Here is a 23,490-nt window from a genome sequence, read left to right on the forward strand (position 1 = left end):
AAATTTTTGTTAAAGGATTTACAATTCAAAGGTTTGTTTAATAAACAGTTTCAGTTTGATAATCTCTCGTTACTTCCCTTTGTCGCACAAATTAGCACCTATTTCCGTTAGGACCCGAATGGAACCACTGAAATAATTTTGTCTAGATCTACTAGGACCCGAACCCGGACCCTTACGGTCATAGCGTCTAGTGTTTAAATAATGTTCAGCTACCCATGCTCTAGTACACACCACTGATTAACAAGTGGTACACATGGAACCGTTATATCAAAGTCGTGAGCCAAAATATGAGAACATGATACATTTATCAAATCTGTTACTTAAATGCATTTAGTGATTTATCTACTTTAAGAGGGAAGCGCAGGCTGAATAATGGACAAAAAGGAATAAAATTATTTTAACTCTTGTGGAATCTTGGTTTCGTATATTTAACTCACATTCTTAATTAAAACGATAATGTCTTACTGCGACGACATAAGTGAGCAATACTCATCATGTTGCTAACCTGACCTACATAAGTCATATTTCACTTTTCTCTTTAAATATAATTTATTTCTACTCTGGTCAAGGTAAATTATTCAGAGTTTTATGTTCAGAAAATATGATTGGACAATTGTTTTGCGACATCATATATAGACATATAGTGACTATGTAGCAAAATTGTACCCGATTAAATAATTCATTTTTGTTTTCTTTAATTGTATGTGTGATAAGTATAGATAAATCTGGGATCTACTTTGCGTTAATACCAGAGTATCTCTTTAAAAAAGAATATCTGCTATAATGTGTTACTGTCGTCACAAACATACTAGAATGACTTCAACCATGATCAGCCATTTTATAATTTTCTACCTTCCATTTATTCTTAATAGAAATCCAATTCTCAAATTCTATTTTAGTGATGAAAAGCTTAAGGAAGGTTTTCGCATAAAATCATCTTATAAGTAGGTAGTGTAGAAAATGAATTTTAGCAATCTTATTCGCAATGATTTCACTTACCTCGGCACTCTATCTGAGTTTGGTTTATGTAGACTGCTTCGTATCCAGTTCGGCATTCGCATGTCCAGTTCCCATTGGTATTTTGACAGGTCCCGCCATTTGAACATATATGTAAATTAGGCCTCAAACATTCATTGAAATCTAAAATACAATCACACAATCAACAAAGATTTTGAGTTTTTGCTATCAAGCACTTGTTAAATGACTTCCTCGGCCATATTACCTTTTACTTGTCTATTTGGCAATGATCTAGCCATTATAAGCCAGCTTTTGGTATTATACTTGATCATATTTTGGACAGTTTCCTCTGATTCCCCTTCTTTTTTCAAGTTAGGGCAATACTTCCAACAATATTTACGGGATAAAAGGTTCTTTCTCTTAAAATTACCTGTTATCAGCAATAGAATGTCTCATACAATTACAAAAACTAAGATTTTGGCAGGAACCAATTGGTCTGCCTATAAAAAATCCGAACTGTGACGATATCATGCAATACAAGCACTGTTGGTACGTCACAATCATTACGTCATATTGTCAAACATCATAGCGGCAAGCTGAGAATGAATATGACACAAAACAAACGAATATTCGGTGGATGTTATTAAGGATGTAGATAGTTATTATCAATATCATGTTAGAATCAAAATGATGTATCTCAGCCTGATGAATTTTTGTAGTTTAGACGCGTAGTTTTGCCTCATTCGAGATTTGCCTTCATGATGTAATTCCTTCTTATCTGAACTCAAAACAGTAATTTTATTTTGTTTTATTTTGTTGGGTTAAGGCATCACAAATAAGGTCAAATGGGGATTTTTTGCAGCCTTTTCATGTTAGAGATAGTCACCGGGTGTCAGACTTGGTTGGACACATTTGAAGAGCCGTCCTCCTGCCAAATTCGGGTAGATGGCTTCCTTGCATAAAGAATTCTGCATCCTAAAGTGGTATTGACTCATTAGGAAACGAAAAGATTTTTTTTCACAATTGCTGACAATGACGATTTTGTAGCTATGATAACGTTCAGTACTTGGCTTTTTTTCTGCATCCGCTAAAAGCTTAAATATATAATACTAGTCAAATCTTAGAAGCTAAGAAATAATATTTACCCTTGCAGCTGTATATAAATCCCTTTTTAATTGGTTCAGCATAAAAACCAGCCGAACAACCACATTCCCATCCTCCGACTTTGTCAGTGCAATTTCCATCATTGCATATATAAGTCTCGTTACGTTCGCATTCATCTATATCTAAACAATATTTAAAATCTATTAGTTCTATAAGTAACACGACTAGTGCATTCGTAGTCTGTGATTGACTGAAACTTCAGTCCGATGATATATGCGATGTCTACACAGCGCCATTAAAAAGCCCACTCGTTGTACTCATTACATGTCTTCATGTACCCGATTCTTTAGCTATACTGGTACAGAAAACGAAACACCGTCTAGGCTAAATACCATGCCGTCACATGAATCTGAATAATGTTTAGGAATCAATCAATCAATCAGTCAATCAGTTTATAATGATTTAAAAAACATATCAATAAATTCTGAGAAAACAGAAACTACCTTGACAAAGGCCATACGTTTCATTGTGTTTCTCGAACAGCGAAGTTTCATTGCATTCACATTCCCAACTCCCAGCAGTGTTTCTGCAGTCATTCCATTCACAATGTACTACATTTCCATCACATTCATTTATATCTGAATAAAAACATGTTTTAATAACTACTCTCTGCAAATGAGTTTTGAAAGTTTTCTTCCATTAATTGTGAAGGTCTACATTTTGAATTTTTCATTCCTGGTCTAAGATTTTTGTATGATTTATATATATTTTGCGTTTAACTTTTGGTTTCGATAACCTGTGCATACAGATCGTCAAGTTTATAATTATATCGTGTTCATTTAACCATATGATCAAAAGTCCATACTTTTAAAGCGGATGCGGTGACAATATCTGACTACGAAACAAGGTGTAGTAATTCAAGCCTCAACTAAAATTACTGTGATTCAAAAACGATTCCTATGTACGACTGTTTTACAATAAATACTCAAGAGAACCAGAGAAGCTTCTAGATCTAGGGTGTCATCTGTATCTAGCACTATTCTAAGATTGAAATTATGTACATTCCCTAGGGGGACTCGCAGTTGGCGGCTATCATAACTTATGAAACGCAGTGTATTGCTTGTATCATTTACGAAATCAGTTAAAATATAAAGAAATCTTTCTTTTCATATAAAAATCAGATAATGTTAATTATAATATGAAAGAAAACAGAAATACTTTTCCATCATTAGATTTTCGTGACAGCGTTATGGTTAATTAGTGTAGTACGCCGTCTAAAAGAAATAAACGGGTTTCTTCCTAGAATAAAAACAATGGAATTTACCTTTACATTTAAACGGATCCTCTGTTTTATTGTATCCTTCTTTACAGGGACAACTGTAGCTCCCATTACTAACGGTACAATTTGTTGATTGTAAGTCGCATCTTGTTTTTCCATCGATATCACATAAATTGAATTCATTATCTGCATAAAGGAACACACTGATAATTATATCTGCAAAGCAGTAATAAGTCCATAGGAATTTGAATGTATATGTTTGCTTGATTTCTTTTAAACTTTATGACACCACAATTTGTCTAACAACTTAGTACTTCAAAATGTACAGTGCATGGATACATAATTTCTTTGATTGTACCTTTTTGATAAAAAAAACAAATACGCATAACGCTTTGCGAGATGGTTCGTGAGAGGTGGACACACTCCTTGCACAAGCTCCAGCTTTACTCTTTAATAGCATAATATTACAGGGGCTCCTAGATTCTAGGTGACCAAAAAAATATAACAACACTAAATCAATATTTTGAATATGTTATAAGATTCAACATGACTTCATGAATTGGTAGTAAATGTTTTAGACATTATAATAAAAGAACAGAGATAATATTTACACTGAGTCCTAGTACGATGAAAACTGTCAATGCCGCCAAGATTTGTATGCTGTTGAGCATGTTTAAATTGCCAAGTCATTTGTTCTATGTATAAACCGTTAGTTTAATATTATTTCGAAGCAATCTCAATTAGTCTCAAATATTTACCATTATTTATTCGTTCAGACTGCAGATATACATAATCTGTACCAAACTGATACCGTTTTGAGGTATTGAAAACTTTCTGTTGGCATTTTGCGATATCCACCGGTGATAAAGGTTCCCCAAAATGTAGGATGTATGACACATTTAACACATTTGGTATTGACCTATAATGTCAACAGATATAATGATAACATTTATTTCATGGAAGTTTGACAAATTTATCAATTCATCATCCCGTGAAAGTGATACGGAAAAAATACGCAGTGTTTCAAGTTTTACGTGTTGTATACTTATCAAGTGCAAAAGCAAAATATATAACAAATCTAGAATAATGTCCACTGGACACAGATGCAAACATACATAGCTTTTCTAAAAATATGAAAACTTTAAGTAAAGATCATCTTCACATGAAAGATGTTCGAATAAAAGTTAAAAGCACACTGTATTTAGATAAGGTTGTTCATCTGAGTAACTATGAATCGATTTCTTCAAAAAATGTATGAGGAGTTGAACACACTAGATCTTTCCCTATATTCGAAATAACAAAACTATCAAAGGGCCATAACAGCAGTAAAAATGAAAACAAAATAATTATTTCCCTTCAAGGTCATCTGCGAATCAAACTTTTTCATCTGTTTAAGTTTGAAGAAAATCAAGTCAACAGTGTGCGTATGAAGTTTCACAAGGTTTCTAGATGTACGTACATGAGCCAACCTATATGCCCCTATCTAAAGTTTAAAACTATATCTGAAAATTAACAACATATAATATAAGGAAGAACACTCACGTGACTTCGATTTTCAATACTTCTGAAGACCTGAATATATCTGACACAGCATAACTATCACTTGGACTGACTGTAGCATTAGAATGGTTATAAGCCTGTGAAATCTGAAGATATACAATGCTTTAACAAATGTTTTGATCTTAAACAAGAGTTGCTAAATGAGCAGAAACTATTTCAATTTTGTCAATTTTAATCAATGAAAGGGCAATAAATCGATAATGACAAAGTCTTATTTTTGGTTATCAAATTCAAAAAATATAATATGCCTTTTTAAACTTAGTGACCATTGGATAAAACTTGCGTAAGTTATTAATTGGACACCTTCAATTTGTTAAATTTTATATAATTCAAGGGCCAAAATTAAAGAGTGTCTGCTAGTATCGCGCTGCTTATTAAGCCTATAAACATTGTGACCAAGTTTGGTGAACCTTTGGCAAAGACTGCGCAAAGAAGACAGCGGACGCTATCAATTATTGAAACATTAAATTAATTCAAGGGCCATAAACCAAGAAACACTTGAAAGATGAAGTTGATTATCGAATTTTACCGAACCATCTTGACTATTAACTTTGTGACCAAGTTAAGTGAACATTTACATAAAAACTGCACAACTTCTGACACAGTCAACTTTCGCAATTTGGAGTAAACCAATGGCCATACCTACGGGGCCACTGAAACATTTACATAAAAACTGCACAACTTCTGACACAGTCAACTTTCGCAATTTGGAGTAAACCAATGGCCATACCTACGGGGCCAAGATATTACAACCATCCAAATTGTTACCAAGTTTCGTAAATGTGGATGAGAACGTTTAAACGTAGACAGTGGACATCTTCCCGCTATCCGCCAGAATCCTTTTCACGGACGCATAAATTATTATTGACTCCTTTCAAATGAGTTTGTTTCTTACAGGTTTTATCACAATGATATAAAATATCAACGTTCTCTTTATACGAACTAGATTGGTTAAAAGATTACTGATAACTTGAAACAGATATACCATTTCCTTGAAGTACATATTCACTAGCTGGAATTTTTCCTTTTTGTACTGCGACCAATAGAGAGTGATACTTCCAATGTACTGGAAATCACCTGGAAATGTAAAATAAAATAAAATACCTTCTTTCTTTAAATAGATTAAAAGCAATACCACAAAACACGTTAAATTTTATTTTCAAATGACCAGATCTGAATAATTCACCAATAAAAATATAGGCGTCAGACCGGATAGAAAAAGTCTAGATATTGCAGAATGACACTTTAAGTTAACATCATTCCTCCAAGTTTATACATATTTTTTTCTAATGAATTAATCTAAAATACGAATGTACATATATATATAAGTAAATGTACTTAAAACATATATCTCTTTTTGAACCTATTCAATGTTCTGCAAGAAGTTTTTATTTTCCTCTACAAATTGCCTCACATACATAGTTAAAGTGATAGTTACAAATGGTCTCGGACGCAAGCGATCTTTTTATAAACCATTGCGGATGCGTAATGTTAAATTCATCAACCAAAAGTTTATAACCTTCCATATGAATTAAATTGAAAGTGATTATTTATTTAACATTCCTTTCCATCTTTACTTTAAAGTGCATTTCATTTGTCCATCTAACATTTTCCTTTATATTTTTGTAGTAAGTGATTTCTTTTTTTACTTGAAAAAATCGCCGATACGTAATGTCGTATTCATCAACCCAATGTTTTAAAAAGATAATTGTTACGGGTAGACTTCTCGGAAGCACAGAGAACTAAAAACACAGCCCCAGAGCCACGCATTTGCAAAGTGTGTCATGGCATCATTTTCGTAGATGCCATGACACACTTTTGCACAAGTGATTATTGATTCAATGTTCGTTTCCACCTTTACAGACGTGTTTGTTTATTGGTTTTGGTTTGGGTTTTACACCGGTTTTCAACAGTATTTCAGTTATGTAACGGCAAGCAGTTAACCTTACCAGTGTTCCTGGATTCTGTACCGGTAGAAACATATCCTCTGCAAGTAACTGACAATTCCCCAACATGAGTCAGAGGTTGAGGACGAATGAATTTAGACACAGTATCTTTTATCAAGTCGGTAAATATACCCGACCGGGGGATCGAACTCATAAATCCGCGAACCGTAGATCTGCGCTCTCCCATCAGAGCTAAGACAGGTCTTACAGATTTGTGCATTCCACGATTCTATCTAACATTACCCACTTTATTACTGTAGTAATATATATTGTTCTTTCTTCAGATTCCTTTGTTTAAATATTTTAAAAGTTCAATATTCTTGTTTATATATTTTCAAATGTATGCAATATTATCCGTACATTAACTTTTAAAATTTTTGTCTTTACATTATTATACTTAGTGACACTATATCCCATTGACACTATTTTTGCAATACATGTTTTCATGTTTGGTGTTTTTTCAAAATAAAAAAACTCATTTCAATTCAGATAAAAGGTAAGCTTTTAAAGGCAGTTCAGTGGCCCATTTGTTATGTTCAGCATTACTGAGACTGAAAGATCTGTGAAGTACATACTACCCCGAATATGTACACAATGGAAACAAATGTTATTTAGGAAGAGTTTGGTTGTTGACGAAGCAAAATTTCTTGGTGTTATCTTTGATAAAAAGCTTTCCTTTGTGCCGCATATAAAATATACTGGGCGTCATTGAAAAGTTACCACTTAAAATATACCTCTTTACTTTTTTATACACTATCAACGCCACTTTTTCATGGCCTGTGCGCGGTCTTTTACTCATAGACCCTGTCTGACCATGTCTCCTAACCCATTTCATGACTGTCAGGTGAGAACAGCACATACGACGTGCAATTTCATAACATGAAAGTTCGGCGTCAACCATGCCAATGGCCTGATGGCGTTGATCGTGCCTTAAACGTGGCATTTTTAGCAAGGATATTCTGTTTTTTAACGTATTCCTTTTAGTCTGTCGACTGACGAATTATTTGCGACAGAATTTTCATACATGTCGACATTGCTGGAAAAAGTCATTTTGCACGTGCAGCCCGTGCCTCAAATGGAGTTAATCTAATTTGACAAATCTTTACACCAATGATGTCTCAGTTGCGTCAAAAATGTAGCCATGTTATGCTTTTAACACAGTCCAATGCGATTTTTAAAATATATGGGCCATTAGGGTGGTAACTTTTCAGTGACGCTGAGTATACTTGAAAGCCAAATGTCTGAAGTCATTGAATTTTTTAAAGGTAATTTCAAATACTGATTGGGGAGCCGATCGCAAGGTTTATTAAGACTTTATCGGGCTTTAATTAGATCTAAGCTAGATTACGGCTGTATTGTTTATGGTTCAGCAAGAAAATCTTATTTACAAACTTAGATACCATCCATAATCAAGGTTTTCGTATTGCTCTTGGTGCATTCCGAACATCGCCAGGTGAAAGCTTATATGCTGAAGCAAACGAACCCTCTCTTTACACACGCCGAGAAAAACTTTCATTGCAATATGCTTTAAGAGTGGCTACCAACAAATCCAATCCTGCTCATAAAATTATTTTTAAACCAAAATACTCCGATTCATATGAGAAAAAAAAACAACAAATCAAACCGTTTGGATTTCGCATAAAATCTTCTATGAATGAAACTGACTTTGAATTCGATGGTATTAAAGAAAATTCAATTCCAGATACACCACCATGGACCCTTCATGCCCCTACAGTTTTTTTGTTTTGTTTTGAAAACTGCCTTTAGAAAGTCTAAAACAAACCCTGAAATATTAAAGTCCAAATATCAACTCAACTTACAAGGACTATTTTACAATTTACAAAGACGTTTCAAAAGATAAATCAAAGGTTGGCTGTGCTGCTGTCAGCCTCCTTCATCAGTCAAAATTACGTTTGCCAAATAATGCAATATTTTCAGCCGAGGCCAAAGCTATTGATTTAGCTCTTAATTTTATATAAGAAAATAGTGAAGAAAAAGTTATTATCTTTTCCGACTCGCTTTCTGTTTTACAGTCAATTCATAACCGATATATGGAAAATCCATTCATTCAAAATATTCTTCTCAGGGTTCATGGACTATCTAAAGTTTATCATATTTAGTTGGATTCTCAGTCATGTTGGTATTCTTGGAAACAAGGATGCTGATATTGCAGCAAAGCAATCTCTTTCATTATCACAATCTAATTTGAAATTACCACATACCTATTTTAGGCCTAAAACATTTTATATAAATGGCAATTGTCATGGAACAATGCTTCATTCAATGAACTTCATGATATCAAACCTACTCTAAGAGAATGGTACCAAGGGAACAGATCTGTTCGCATGGAGGAAGTCGTTCTTTCTCGCTGTCGGATAGGCCATACCCGTTTGACTCATTCTTATCTTTTGAATAAAGAAGATCAACCTAAATGTGTACCATGTCAAACACCGCTAACTATTAAACATATTTTAATCGACTGTGTGTACTTTGCTACACAACGCAGTACATATCATGACGTTCAATCTTTGAACGAGTTATTTGAAAACGTTTCAGTCGGAAGCATTTTATCGTTTTTAAAGCAGATAGGAATTTATCAAAAAATCTAACATTTAATATTTTTATTTACATCTTTTGCAATATTATTATGTTTGCAGATGATATTTTAACACATACGTATATACATTTTTGCATAACTGATTTTAGATATGCTTTACAGTCTTACATGGATGATTTTAGATATGCTTTACATTATGCCGATATATGACCGTTTTGTGTCAATTCGCCGTAAAACCCAACTCACTTACTCACTCACTCACTCACTCGTGAGGCAATAGCTGGCTATCAGCTTGCAAATGCAATTACAAATTAGGCGATTTTATTGTTTTATTGATATCGGCTGAATATTTAGAATTTAAGTTTCCAAATTTAAAATCAAACAAATCTGCTTTGGTTTCGCCTCTTCTAATTGGCTAACGGTTTTGATTTGATTTCTGTAATCAAAGTTTATTTATAGTCAGATGTGCTCAGTCTGCATTGTTTCTTTGGATAGGTCACGACAAAAAAAGAAAATCTTCATAAGGACACCGAAACGGAAGTGAATTAATCCAAAATGATATTTCAGTTATTGATGAAATATGGTATTATGAAGCAAACAGCAAATTTCAAAGGAGCATTTTCAGAGAGGGTAGTTTTCTTTCGAAACAGATTATTTTTACAAATAGAGCAATTGATGAACTTTCTTTAGTTTAATGACATAAACGTTGATATGTATTTATTTTCTTCATTTAATTCAGTATTTATCATATTTAGCAAATAAATGTTATTTCTATCATATTTCACTTTGTATATGTAGTGTTACTATCAACTTGTACATAATTTTAACTTATTTTAATATCTGTTTATTGTACTATATACTGTTTAGGCCATCAAGAATTAATTTGTTCATAATACGTTATATTGATACACGTCTTTCACTTTACTTTCTATGTTACGTACAGATGATTTTTTTCATTATAATGTTAGAGGACCATATGGACCACATGATAGACTGGCTATAGCCAAATATGTGATCCTCTTTAAATAAAGTTATTATTATTATTATTATTATTATTATTATTATAACAAATTAGATATACATGAGTTAGTTTTCTTTTTTGAAAGATAAAATTACCCATTTCGCACTTAATAAAGGTGCCACTTTTATACATTATATTGCCATCAATGTTTAATTACAGTCAAAAATGAGATATGTACTTGACACGTTACACTTTTTGATGTCGGTAATGACACAAATGCACAATGTGTTACATATATTTCATGTGTATATTAAGAAATATTTTTGTTAATATATCTGTTTTTCTACAAACGTGTTTCACCTGACTAGAGCTAAGGAATATCAGAAAGGATTTCGTTAAAATATGCATATATGGTCGTGAACATTATTTTCTGTTATAATGACAACGGCAAGTCATCAGACTTCTTATATTTTACTCCTGATCTGTTTTTGTCATTGCACATTCAAGCATTTGATTCATCTGTTGACGAAGTGCCATTGTCATTTATTTCAAAACTTTTAATACAATATCATAATTAAGACTGCATACTTTTAAAGTCAATTAAATTTCATATGTGATTTATGATAGACTGGTACCAGTTTTTGTTAGTTAACGATCTGACCAGTGGAATGCTAATCTTTCAGAACATGACATGAAACACTCAACGTTATAAATACAACGAAATATTGAATTTCAGATATGCGTTGATGAAAGAAACCAAATTTCCGATGCGTTATGATTTTTCGCACATAAATGACTATAACGTTTGTAAGATAACTTAGTTATTGTTACGATTGTACTTATACCGAGAATCAACGACTTTAAATAAACTAAATGATATTGATACTTATAAAGCATATGGTTTAAGTGAACATCTGATCTCTTTGAAATTAATGAGATTATATTTTTAAACAAAATATTTGAAACAGACAATTAATGCCTGAGCAATTATAATATACAGATTATTTTTATATTTACGGTAATGTGTGGAAATTCTTCAGTCTATTTATACAGTATATAGCAGGCCATTATCTTTATATGTAAATCGCGGCGTACCATCGCAATTTACAACACACCACCGGTACTTCCTCGCGGGAAAGCGCAGACGTTGAAAAATCAACGAGCCAGGGACTGTATCGTTTTGAATAATGAACAATTTCTATGCAGAGCCTCGCATTTTTCACTATGTTCAAATTATTAAATAAGTACAATGTAAGAGACTGTAATATTTCTATATACTGCATTTTGAATAATTGCAAAGCAAAATTAAAATTTTACAACTAATTCATACAATATCTCTACGAAGTCACAAACTCCAAACAACACAAAATGTCACTTACATGATTTCCAAATTATCTTATAACAATTAACTTACCAAGGCACCGGTTAGTGTGATTTCCCAGATATCTTTTTTTGTTATATATAATGTCATTGCAGTTACATTCCCAATCTCCGGGTATATTATGACATGAACCCCTTATACAAGAGTTGTTGGTTTTGATTTTGTTTGCATCACACTCATTTACATCTATAAAAATAAAGACACATGCCATGTTATACAGTAAAACCTGTGCCTAAGATTGCCACATAGAAACCTACTATAAAACCTGCTTTTTAGGTCAATATTAAATCTTCCCTTTAATCAGAAATAGGGTGAATTTACCTTTGCAGACAGAACACATGTCAACAAAGACCTTTTTTCAGTTCCAAAGAATGGTCGTTACCAACAGGTGTTTCTGTATTTGAAACTGTTCTTTTTCCATAAACAAGTTTTAACAAAATACTAATAGACATCATTTAAAACAAGTGTACATGTTTTTTTCAAGACTTTATCGACCTGTTTTCAACAATTTAACAAATACATATTTAAACACAGCATGGATTTGAAATGTCGTAAGAAAACGTTTCTACACAGTTGATAAATTAAGCCAAGTAAAACATGTTTGATGAAGATTCTCAAGATTTAAGACAGTCAATTTATTGAAAGAATGAGCGTACCTGTACATGTGAAATGATCTTTTACTATCTTATCAGATATTTTTGTAAAACCGGATGGGCAGACACAATCAAACGTCCCGTTTTCATTTTTGCACTTTCCACCTGAGCATGCCAACGGATCGTAGCATTCGTTTACATCTGAAATAAGAAATATCATTTTAGATTCCTATAATTTATACGTTTACTCATGACTGATGTTTACCGGAATATTTGGAAAGAACCGAAAAAAAAAGAAGAAAGAAAATGATTCTCTTTCTTTAATTAAACTTACATTTATCGTGTCTTTAACCATACTTATATTTCAGTGCCAAGTGCGAGCATAAATGGAAATCATATGTTGCCCTAACCTCCAAAGATCAAAAGTAACCCCGTTTCTATGCCTAAGAATATGTCCGCTTGAGTCAAGTTTTCTGGAAACACAGCTAGCAAAATTAATGTTTTGTTTGGCAGTATTATGATGTTTAAGTTACTGTCCGCCGTTTAAAGATATGCGTTTTATTACCTTCGCATACTCTATAATGTTCTGTTTTGTTTTTTGCGGTGTACCCGACTTTGCACTCACATCGCCACCCACCAACGGTATTGTTACAAGTAGCTGAATCAACAGGCCCTTTGCAGTGATATGTGTCATTTTGTATACACTCATTTATATCTGAAATTAACGTTAAATAAGTATGTGATTTATTGGAATTGAATAAAAGATTTAATAAACATATTACATGTAAAAACAAACGTTACAAAAAGTTTACATATTCTGGAGCAAAAGTAAAAACGTGACAAATTAAACTATAACTAGCTTGCATTTAATAATCGTTACTGAATAGTACCTTACAGGTAGTATCTCTTTGATAATTCATAATTACCGAAGACATTTGGTTTGTTGTAAGATTTTAGGGTATAGAGAATAGGTTGATAGATTTTATATTTAGACTTGAATTATTGTATAAATTTTCATATAATTCTTTTACTGGCATGCAGACAGACATTCTGACATACATTTTAAATGTTTGCTTTTTGTGTTATTTTTCGTATGTCATCAAATGAAAATTGAAGCTATCCTCTATTTACTAAATCAGTGTGTATGTAAAAAACCGTCAGTGAATGAAAAGTATTTGATAGAAATTTAAAAAGCTGAATGTTTTTGAAAATGTAAACATTATCATTCTGATTTATAGTGAAAAAGTATTGGGAAGTTTGTTTCGATGTTGATTTTATACTAATAATGGAAAAAACAAATGACCAAAGCTATCATGTACACCCTAAATCAGCGCATATGAAAACAATGTCATGGAGAGAAAAACACATGAATTTCTATTATTATAAAAGTTGAATGTGTTGAAATATATAGCTCTTTTCTATCCGATATACAGAAACAAAAACCTACTAAATTTCATTTATTTGAATTAGAATACAGGAAACAATAGTTAGTTATCCGCTATACATTAAAGCACTGTATATTATATAATCTTCTATGATATTTTATACGTTCCTGATATCATAGGGATATATTTGTGTAGATATCTTTATTGAACAATATTTTGTTAAGAATCAATGATCACTTCATTCATATAACTGCGCGTTTAAGTATAATTTGCAACGAGTGATACTGTAAAATTATGTTATTTAAGAAATAATATATCCCAAACAGTGATTTGTCGTTGAATAAAATCATTGAGGTTTAGATGCGAAGGAATTATTTAATGAGGGCGCAGCCCGACTCATCGTAACGACAAACAAGCAATTCGCTGTTAGCATTATGCCGTAATTATTGTAACGTCAGAAAAATGAATTGTTGAATAATAACATACAGGATGCAGCCTTCTTTGTTTAATAGGAAAACAATTCGGGTCGTGTTAGAATACTAGTTTAAATTATCATTATCCATGTGAAGTCAAGCACCGTTAACTCGATTGTCCAAGCATAATATATGGTATCTGTATATAACTCAATTCTTTGTTGCTACTGGCAAAAATGACATTAAATATAGTGAAGGTTAAAGATTAACAAAACCAAGTTCAAACTCACCATGACATGTTTTAGCATACGTGTTCAAAACTTTCGGCTCATATCCAGATGGGCATGTGCAAGTCCAATTACCAACTGAATTACTGCAATTACCGTCGTTACTGCAACTATAAGACGAATTATTGCACTCGTCAATATCTGAAAAAAAGAAATGAACATCATTCCATTCAGGATCTAAATAAAATTATTACTATTAATAATTGCTCGTAGCCATGTAATTATTATGAAATCAGAAATCATGAAATGTAACACTGAAACAACGTTTATTGGCAAATGAATTTTACATATATTTACAGATAGAAATAGATTTTTCTTTCTAAATCTGCCCTCAAAATATAGCTTTACTTTCATAATACAATAAATAACATACTCTATCCGGTTGACCAAATACAGTGCAACTGAAATACCTAAGCAAGTGAATGAGTCCGTTGTATTTTCGATACGGTAATATCCAGACGGGCATTCACAAACCCAATCGCCTATTGTATTGTTACATGTCCCATCATTGCAAACGTATTTCTCTTTGTACTGGCATTCGTTTATATCTGCATAGAGAAAAATTTGCACAATACATTTACTTCACAATACAGGATGATGAATTTGGTTATTCTGTATATTGCTATGGACTTAAGTATTTATTAAGAGTTTACACAGGTTCTTCTTGTAGTAATACTTTGAAACATGTAAGACACATTCACTATATGATACAACAAAAGACTACAGACTGAAATATTTTGTGGGACATTGTCATGGTTTGTACAAATGGACTTACGCGTAAAAATAATCTGTATGACGCGTGTTTTTGATACTCTTTATATATAGTGGAAAAAGATGACTTTAAATATTTACATAATTAATAATTCTTATACAATTAAGTAATGCAAAATATTGTAACTCAACCAGTTTCTTCCGTTAACGGGATCATCAGGAGTAATACTATACGGTTGACGTTAATAACATCGCTTGGAAACGCCGTCGTTCTATTGTAATAAGGGACGTCAATGTTTGGAGATATTTTCAAGGGACGCCAAACCAAATTATCATATTTCAAGACTGATACTTATTGTAGAACACCAGGGCTGTACGGAAAGCGTTACACGTTCTTTGATGCTATTTTCACGATTCTTCCACAAAGATAACGTGACGATTCCCACTTCATGATTAAGACAAGTAGTAACAATATTAAAACACTCCTATTCTTTTCCTGGATTAGAAATGGGGCTGTTATATTTCGATCTTCTCCGATCGTTCAGCACAACTTTTATCGTTTTGTCTCTTAGATTGAACATTTCGGGTTGGGTGGTTTCCACCTTCATAGCTTTGGGTATTTTATAATCTACCCTTGGATAAGGTGCCTGCTTAATAACTTATTCTTTTGGCAGTTCCTGTGATATGCAGGCTCCATATTTTCAGACCCAATTTTTCTAAACTCCAGTTTGTTCAGTTCTGCTTATTGTTTTCTCGTTTAAGGCAAACCTATTATTTTAGCTGGGGCCATACGCCGCTTTTCACGAAATTACATGCAAGTTATCATTAAAGGTTCCATGTGCACGGCCGTATGTTTTTTAAAGTATTTTTGTACTTATAGCATGTGTAAATGTTGAGATCTGCAAAACCCGGGGTTAGAGGGCAACATTTTCGATTTTGTCGTGTTGAGCGACCTGTTTAGTTTCCACTTTTTCCATTTTATCAAAATGCGACCATTGTGTGTAACTTAGAACTATATTAAACATGACTAGATGTGTGTCAGTAGGACACAGGTGACCCCCTCCTAGTCTGGGGCCATAACTCCTACAATACTGAATGAATCCGAACGCCAAACCCCGGGTGCACAACTGCACATGCTGACCAACATTCCTGTAAACTTTGGTGACTCTAGGTCAAATACTTTTGGAGCTACGCGCGACACAACATTAAAATGACCAATTTTGAACTAAGTCGGGGCCATAACTCCTACACGACTGAACGAATCTGGACGCGAAACACCAGGTGCACAACTGCACATGCTGACCAACATTCCTGTAAACTTTGGTGACTCTAGGTCAAATACTTTTGGAGCAACGCGCGACACAACATTAAAATGACCAACGTTTTACTAAGTCAGGGGCCATAACCCCTACATCACTGAATGAATCCGGACGCGAAACCCCAGATGCATAATTACACATGCTGACCAACATTCCTGTAAAGTTTTGTGACTATACGTCAAATACTTTTGGAGCTAGGCGCGACACAACACTAAAAATGACCAATTTTTACAAAGTCAGTAACCATAACTCCTACAGGACAGAATGAATCTGGACGCGATAACCCAGGTGCACAACCGCACATGCTGACTTGTTTTGTGACTCTAGGGCAAACACTTTTGGAGCTAGGCGCGACACAAAATTCTTGGACGGACGGAAGGACGGACAAGAGCAAATTTATATGCCACACCACTCATGGAGGGGAGGGGGTACAAAAAAATTGTTATGTCATAACAAACCTACCAATGCATGAGATGTTGTATTTATCCAGGAAATTCGGTTCAAAACCTGACTCACAAGTACATGTCCAGTTTCCGTCAGTGTTATTGCATTTACCCCTGTTATCACATTTATACCGAGCATCCAAACACTCATCAATATCTGAATAGAAATAAGGAATAACATTGAATGGCTATTGAATTTTATATATCACATGAGCATTGACAATCAATCTATTTTCAGTTACTGTATATTACTTTTAATCTGCTTAAGTCGGTGGAAATATCAATTATTGTCGTACACATTTCAACAACAATAACACAGTCTCAGATATTCCAATCCATTGTCAAAGATGCCATAAAGTGTGAGTAACCAGTACTTTGCTGTAACTCGAATGTGTTTAATAATTCATATTAAAAGTAAAAGATGTACGGAACTCATGTTAAACTAGACTTAAAGCATTTGAATTACGCAATAAATATAATTATATGAAGGAAGGATCTTATGATGCAGTTGCCTACTAAAATTATTTTATTTGTTAAATGAAATAATAAAATGCAAGTTTATACATTATAAGAGTATCACACGTTATTTTGTTTCTGATGAACATTGCAGTTTCTTCTTTCTTTACCTGTTTAGGTAATCAAAAATCGGGTTAAGTCTAGTGTAATATCAATGTCAAAATTATGATATGGTGTTATATAATACCGCAGACATAAAACATGTGACAAAGCAAATTTATATGTATTCATACTTGTTTCATGGCCCACTTCATATAAGTGATATTAAACACCAGAGTAGCTTAGAATGTACCTGAGCATATAAACGGATCATCTGTCCTGTTGAAACCCTCCTTGCATTCGCAACTGTAACTACCATTATGACCAACACAGTTGGTTGTTTCCGAGTCGCAATGTGTTTTCCCGCTTATATTACATACATTGTATGTTGATTCTGTATAATAAAACATTTTATAATACACATTCTATAGGTTATGGCTTTACTTACGGTTACATGTTATGACATAAAACAATATTTCATTACATAATCTAAGCTTGAGAACGAAAAGATATTTTGGAGTTCCAATTGTAACCTTTATTACAATGCATTTCTGTCAGATTAAATGATAAATATCAAAATTAAATATTTTGCAAGTATAATAGCATTTGTACATTGTAATGCTAGACGCGACGTTCGTTTGTGTATAGAATAATGAAGGAATGATTTACCAGTAATTATTTCTGAAGTCTTAAGATAAGCAGTTTCTAAACCTATTGTAAGGTCTATATGTTTATTCAGATCAAACAATTGTTTTTGGAAATTCTTCACTGAATCTGTAGTTGATTGTTCGCCAATCTGAATGACATACGAAATCCACACTGAGGTATCACCGTTTGAACTGTGAAACAGAAGTAGGATGAACAAGTAATGCATAGGTACATTAAAATAACTGTTTCCAGTTAGCGCTTCAACATTTATGTCCTAACGAATATTATCATATTTATGCAATTAGCGCTTCCAAGTTATAATGAATATTATCATATTTATCAAATTAGCGCTTCCATATTAATGGCATTATAAATATTATCGTAATTATTAAGTAGCTTTTCAATGTCCTAATGAATATTGTCATGATTATCCAATTAGCACTTTCAGGTTAACATCCTTAAATATCATTATAATTATGATTGAGGTATTCTTCTTATTTAGTTTGTATTATTAACCAGTTAGCCTTCAACATTTATGTCCTAACGAATATTATCATATTTATGCAATTAGCGCTTCCAAGTTATAATGAATATTATCATATTTATCAAATTAGCGCTTCCATATTAATGACATTATAAATATTATCGTAATTATTAAGTAGCTTTTCAATGTCCTAATGAATATTGTCATGATTATCCAATTAGCACTTTCAGGTTAACATCCTTAAATATCATTATAATTATGATTGAGGTACTCTTCTTATTTATTTTGTATTATTAGAATTAGAATTTGGTAGATTTTCTGGAACTATAAGAGAGGCACGTATTTGTAAAGTTTGTTCATGTAATATGATTGAATCCGAATATCATTTTCTTTTGTGCTGTCCATTATACTTGTCAGAAAGACATAAATATTTAAGAAATACTACATGGCCGAATATTCATATGTTTATTTCTTTTATGTCATCCAGAAATAAGAAAACCATATTAAATATAGCGAAATATATAAACGAAGCTTTCAAGCTGCGAAAAGAAACCCTTGCCGGGTTAACTGCTTCTTAGTTAAGAAAGTATCTTTTTTAAACTAAGTTGATCAAGTTGCTATCTACTAGTTTGTATCTGTTGCAATTGCTTGTATTTTGTCATGTCTTTGCCATATTTGTACTGTTTATGTTAATGGCCAAAGGCAAATAACTTGCCGATTTGCTTAATAAAAAACTGAAAAACTGTATTATTAACAAGAATTATTATTTCTATTTATTCTAAACTATCATTCATTCTATATTTATGTTAAGTTCAACAAATTTTTAAAATTTCAGTTAGGTAACCGCTAACTTACCTATTAGTAACATTAACTGTCATAGCTGATATATTTCGAAATATGTCTGACATCGTCGATGAACCCTTTGTGTAATTTATTTTAATGTTTGACTGCGAAAACAACGTCGAAATCTGAAAGTCAAAATACAGCAAACAATATGGCCATAGCTAAAACTGAATGAAAAGCGTAAGTTTACAGCTACTATGGTCCCAATCAGTTAAAAAGACTAGTAAGCCGCTGCTGATTTGCGGGCCATGAGAATATATGCAAATTTTGAAAAAGTCCCAGTCTGGTTATAACAATTTGGTATGTATAAAACGCACTCAATGGGTTAGTGGATTTGTTTGTTCTACTAGGTACTTTGTCGTTATTGGTCTCTTGTATTTTGGTGGTGACTGGATCCATGATAACACTGCTGTTCATAAACACTGCTGTTCATAAATTTTAAAGTGCTATCGTCAAAAAGTGATAATAGCCATTCCTCTTATTCAACCAGATTTACGTTCTCTAGACCTTTTCCTCTTTCCACGGCTAAGAAAAATGCTGACTGGGTGCAATTATTTGTCGAAAAAATAGCAGTTGAGAGTGGTATTTCTCAGGTTCTTCTGACAATACTAAGGGAGACTACTCTGCAGCGTACAGCTCTTGGATTTCTTGACTATACAATCAAGGACGAATACTTTGAAGGGATAAACTAAATTTGAAGACTGTGTAAAATCGCACGATTCTCATTATGTTATGAATGACTTCCGTAAAAATATTTGTACCTACGTACAGGTCTTGTATGAATCTACATTCAGACACTGAAAATCGTAAAACAGTTTCTTACGTAGTGAATACTCATTATCTGACAAATCTGTTTCGACATCATAAATTAACTGCTCCTTTGCTTCGTCTGTCACATAGTCTTTGAGTTTGATGGTTATACTTGAGGTATTCTTGTAAACAGCAGTTATCTTATTTGGCATCCCGTCTAAGAATGTTGGTTGTTTGTTATCTGAAAAGCACATAGAAGTAAAGTGGGCAATTGTGTCATCGAGCAATATTTCTCTTGATGTCGTGATCATTCGTTGTAACAAAAACTATTACTATTGAAATTGTCAAATACATCAGTTTACACGTATTCTACAAATCGCATGCTTTCTTTTATATTCATCAACAACAGTGAGAAGATATTAACGCAGAAAATACTAACAGTCATACTAGAGAGACTAGAGAGACCATTAATTACACCGAAAATGTAGCTATGACATTTCTAAGAGCTCTTGCGCTGAAATATTACTTTACTTCGTGGACAACTTCGTTAGTTCATATGTGTTAAGCAATAATGGTGTAAAGATATTACGTAGTATCTCCCAGTTGTGACGAGAGGAATTTGCCTTTAACATTACTGCTACTCCAAGTTTGTAATTCCTTGTCCTTGCTATCGTCAGCAAACACTGCTCGTTAGGTTCATGGCTCCAGTAATTCCTGCATGTGTTGTTGAAAAGTGTGATATTTTCCATAGAAAATCCATCGAATAATGCCGTTATATTTCCCACCAAATCTTCAAGAAATTTTGGGCGTGTATGGTATTCGTTATATGATGTAAAGTTTCCACCGGTATGCTCATATTTGAAAATACTTTCTGAAACGTTTTGTAAAGACCCTGAAACGACACAATTTTTCAGACATCATGCTGCTATATTGCAAAAAAAGAAAAGAAAAAAAAAAGACAAAATAGAACATATAGAAATGTTCTGGTCCTATCGCAGGTAACATACATGCTGCTTGCTGACACAAGAGAGCATTACTTACCTCAAACTAGTTATTATGTAACAGAACAACGTTTGTTTCAAGTACGGTTCCAAACTGGTTAAATTAAAGCGTGGTAATGTAATATAATTAAAGGTAATTCATCTTTGATAATCATTCTGTCAATGCCGGTCTATAAACAGATTAAAAGGAAATAGACTCGAGTCGACATTTTCATAAAACGTGAATATATATTTATTGTATGCCTTTCGGTAGCATACTGGGAATTATTAGTGAGACACATACACATACCGGTCATTGCGGGCGATTTTGCTTTTCAGTTGAGTGTACATGTATTGTGTGTTTTGTTCTTATCTATTGCGAAAATAGGGGTGGAAGTTGCGCTTTGTTCTTTATAGCATAATAAAATAATAAAAAAAAGTCGTATGCTTCTTGGTAACATAGAAAGACGTATGAAACCATTTTCGTTTACGAGCGTCAGTTTTCAGCTCTGTGATAAGAGGACCTAGAATATTTTCCTATTTAAATTGCCTATCCAATTAAGCAAAACTGACCTAGAGCTTGGACTAAACTTCTAAAAAAGCATAATAAAGATAGCTAAAAATCATTTTTTGCTATATTTAACTAAATTCAATAAGTTGGTGAAAAAATATGTCTTCGTAGACATTTCTCTGTCTGATTTCTGTTGAAATACGAATATTATCCATTATTCGTTTTAAACGTTTTTCCGCCCAGTGACGAAACAAAGTATTTTCACAAGCCTTTGTAAATAATTATTATATAAGTTTGATACAAAATTGCTACTTGGTCACAGGGGCAAAATTCTTTAAAATTTAGAAAAAGAACTACACACAGAATGTCAGCAAACGAATTTTACATCAAATATTTCGACACTTATTGCATGTGTTTCTTAAACCTTACATATCTACAGTTTTATTCATGTTTGTAAATATTTCAAGCATAAAAATCACTACAATAAATAAATAGCGGACTTAGAAATTCAAACTTGAAAGCAGACTGATCCTGATTAGCATATCTTATGATTTTTAGTAAGGTCTACTGCCTCTTGACAATCAATCAAGTCTGTCGATTCAGTGTCTTCAGGATTGAGACAACTGCGTCTGATCGCAAGTAATGAACCAAGCAAATGGCTTAGACATACAACTAGAATTATGTGTCTTCAAACTAAACATGACAAAGAGATATAGACAAACTTTCTTGGAAATAGAGCGACTGTGGTGCAAATGTCCTTTTACCCTTTGTGGGACACAATTATAGCGCACCTTAAACGCCATTTAAGAACAAAAGATATAAACCTTAGTCACAACTGTTCGAATTTCGAGAAGTCGAATATGAAATAAAAATATTTTTGTGACAATTTGATAGGAATATAACTTATTTATGAGTATTTAAAGCCATTATGTAAAACTTCAGCTACTGAAGTAAAAAAAATGGCATTTAAAAATTTGAGCAAAATCCCTAGCATAATGGCCAATGTCTTTTGTTGTGAAATTCGTATTTCGACGCAAATACCATAATTTTAAAAAGAAAATGTATATACTGTATCTTTTCATTTGCGCTACGATCTCTTTTTCTCTTCTCAATAAGATATACCTCATATTCGCAGAAAGGAACAATACTCCTATAAAAAATTTTACATAACGTAACCATCAGGGTAACTTTACATTTTGTCATGAATTTAGTAATATATTAAAGACGCTTTAGTTTGTTTAACTTTTTATTTATGTTTGTATTTATGCAAAATCTAATGTAAATTAGCCTATAAGGGGTGAATATAAATATTTGTCATTTCAAAATCACTGGCCTCCAAAAACCGTAGAGTTTTAAGAGCTCCAAGAAGAACAGATACCATACAATTACAACAAAACTTACAAGATTCAGCAAAATCAAACAACAAACTGGTGGATGCATTTACATCTATACGAGACTTGTTTCGCATTACGTAGGAAACTTCCTCTTGGTGTCCTGCAAGCCCAATAACGTTTCTCAAACTGACATTTTCGGTTGTGATCTGTATACTCATAAAATTATCAGTTTTGAAAGTAATCTGAAATTATGAAACGTTTTGATAAGTTTAAATGACAAGTTACAAATAACTTAAATTTGAAATTTAAACACAATTTATCCTGTTAAAACGATGAAAAATCCTACTACCACCCTTTAGAATGTTAGAAAACATACATGCAAAGAGACAACACCATTCATGAAAATCCGGTAACGATTCGGTAGATAAAACAGTAGTAAATTTAATCCGCTATGCCCGTTATGAAAAATAACATGTGCGCTCAGATTAT

General features: G+C 32.8%; 1 protein-coding gene across 1 annotated transcript in view; it reads right to left on the bottom strand.

Moving 5' to 3' along the window:
- The window catches only part of LOC123542344 (fibrillin-2-like), a 34,053-nt gene extending 14,491 nt beyond the window's left edge, over positions 1-19,562 (bottom strand). Inside the window, exons 1-16 of the mRNA XM_053531617.1 lie at positions 19,439-19,562; positions 18,121-18,290; positions 17,705-17,845; positions 16,916-17,053; positions 14,834-14,971; positions 14,427-14,564; positions 12,904-13,053; positions 12,402-12,539; positions 11,779-11,931; positions 5,886-5,977; positions 4,883-4,986; positions 4,099-4,259; positions 3,386-3,526; positions 2,565-2,699; positions 2,103-2,243; positions 1,000-1,140 (exon numbers count right to left, since the gene is read on the bottom strand). Of these exons, the coding sequence (XP_053387592.1) occupies positions 1,000-1,140; positions 2,103-2,243; positions 2,565-2,699; positions 3,386-3,526; positions 4,099-4,259; positions 4,883-4,986; positions 5,886-5,977; positions 11,779-11,931; positions 12,402-12,539; positions 12,904-13,053; positions 14,427-14,564; positions 14,834-14,971; positions 16,916-17,053; positions 17,705-17,845; positions 18,121-18,290; positions 19,439-19,491 (2,134 nt within the window). The 5' untranslated portion in view covers positions 19,492-19,562. The remainder of the gene's footprint in view (positions 1-999; positions 1,141-2,102; positions 2,244-2,564; positions 2,700-3,385; positions 3,527-4,098; positions 4,260-4,882; positions 4,987-5,885; positions 5,978-11,778; positions 11,932-12,401; positions 12,540-12,903; positions 13,054-14,426; positions 14,565-14,833; positions 14,972-16,915; positions 17,054-17,704; positions 17,846-18,120; positions 18,291-19,438) is intronic.
- Between the last annotated feature and the right edge of the window lie 3,928 nt (positions 19,563-23,490).

Source organism: Mercenaria mercenaria, chromosome 19, assembly GCF_021730395.1.
Source record: "Mercenaria mercenaria strain notata chromosome 19, MADL_Memer_1, whole genome shotgun sequence".
NCBI lineage: Eukaryota > Metazoa > Mollusca > Bivalvia > Venerida > Veneridae > Mercenaria > Mercenaria mercenaria.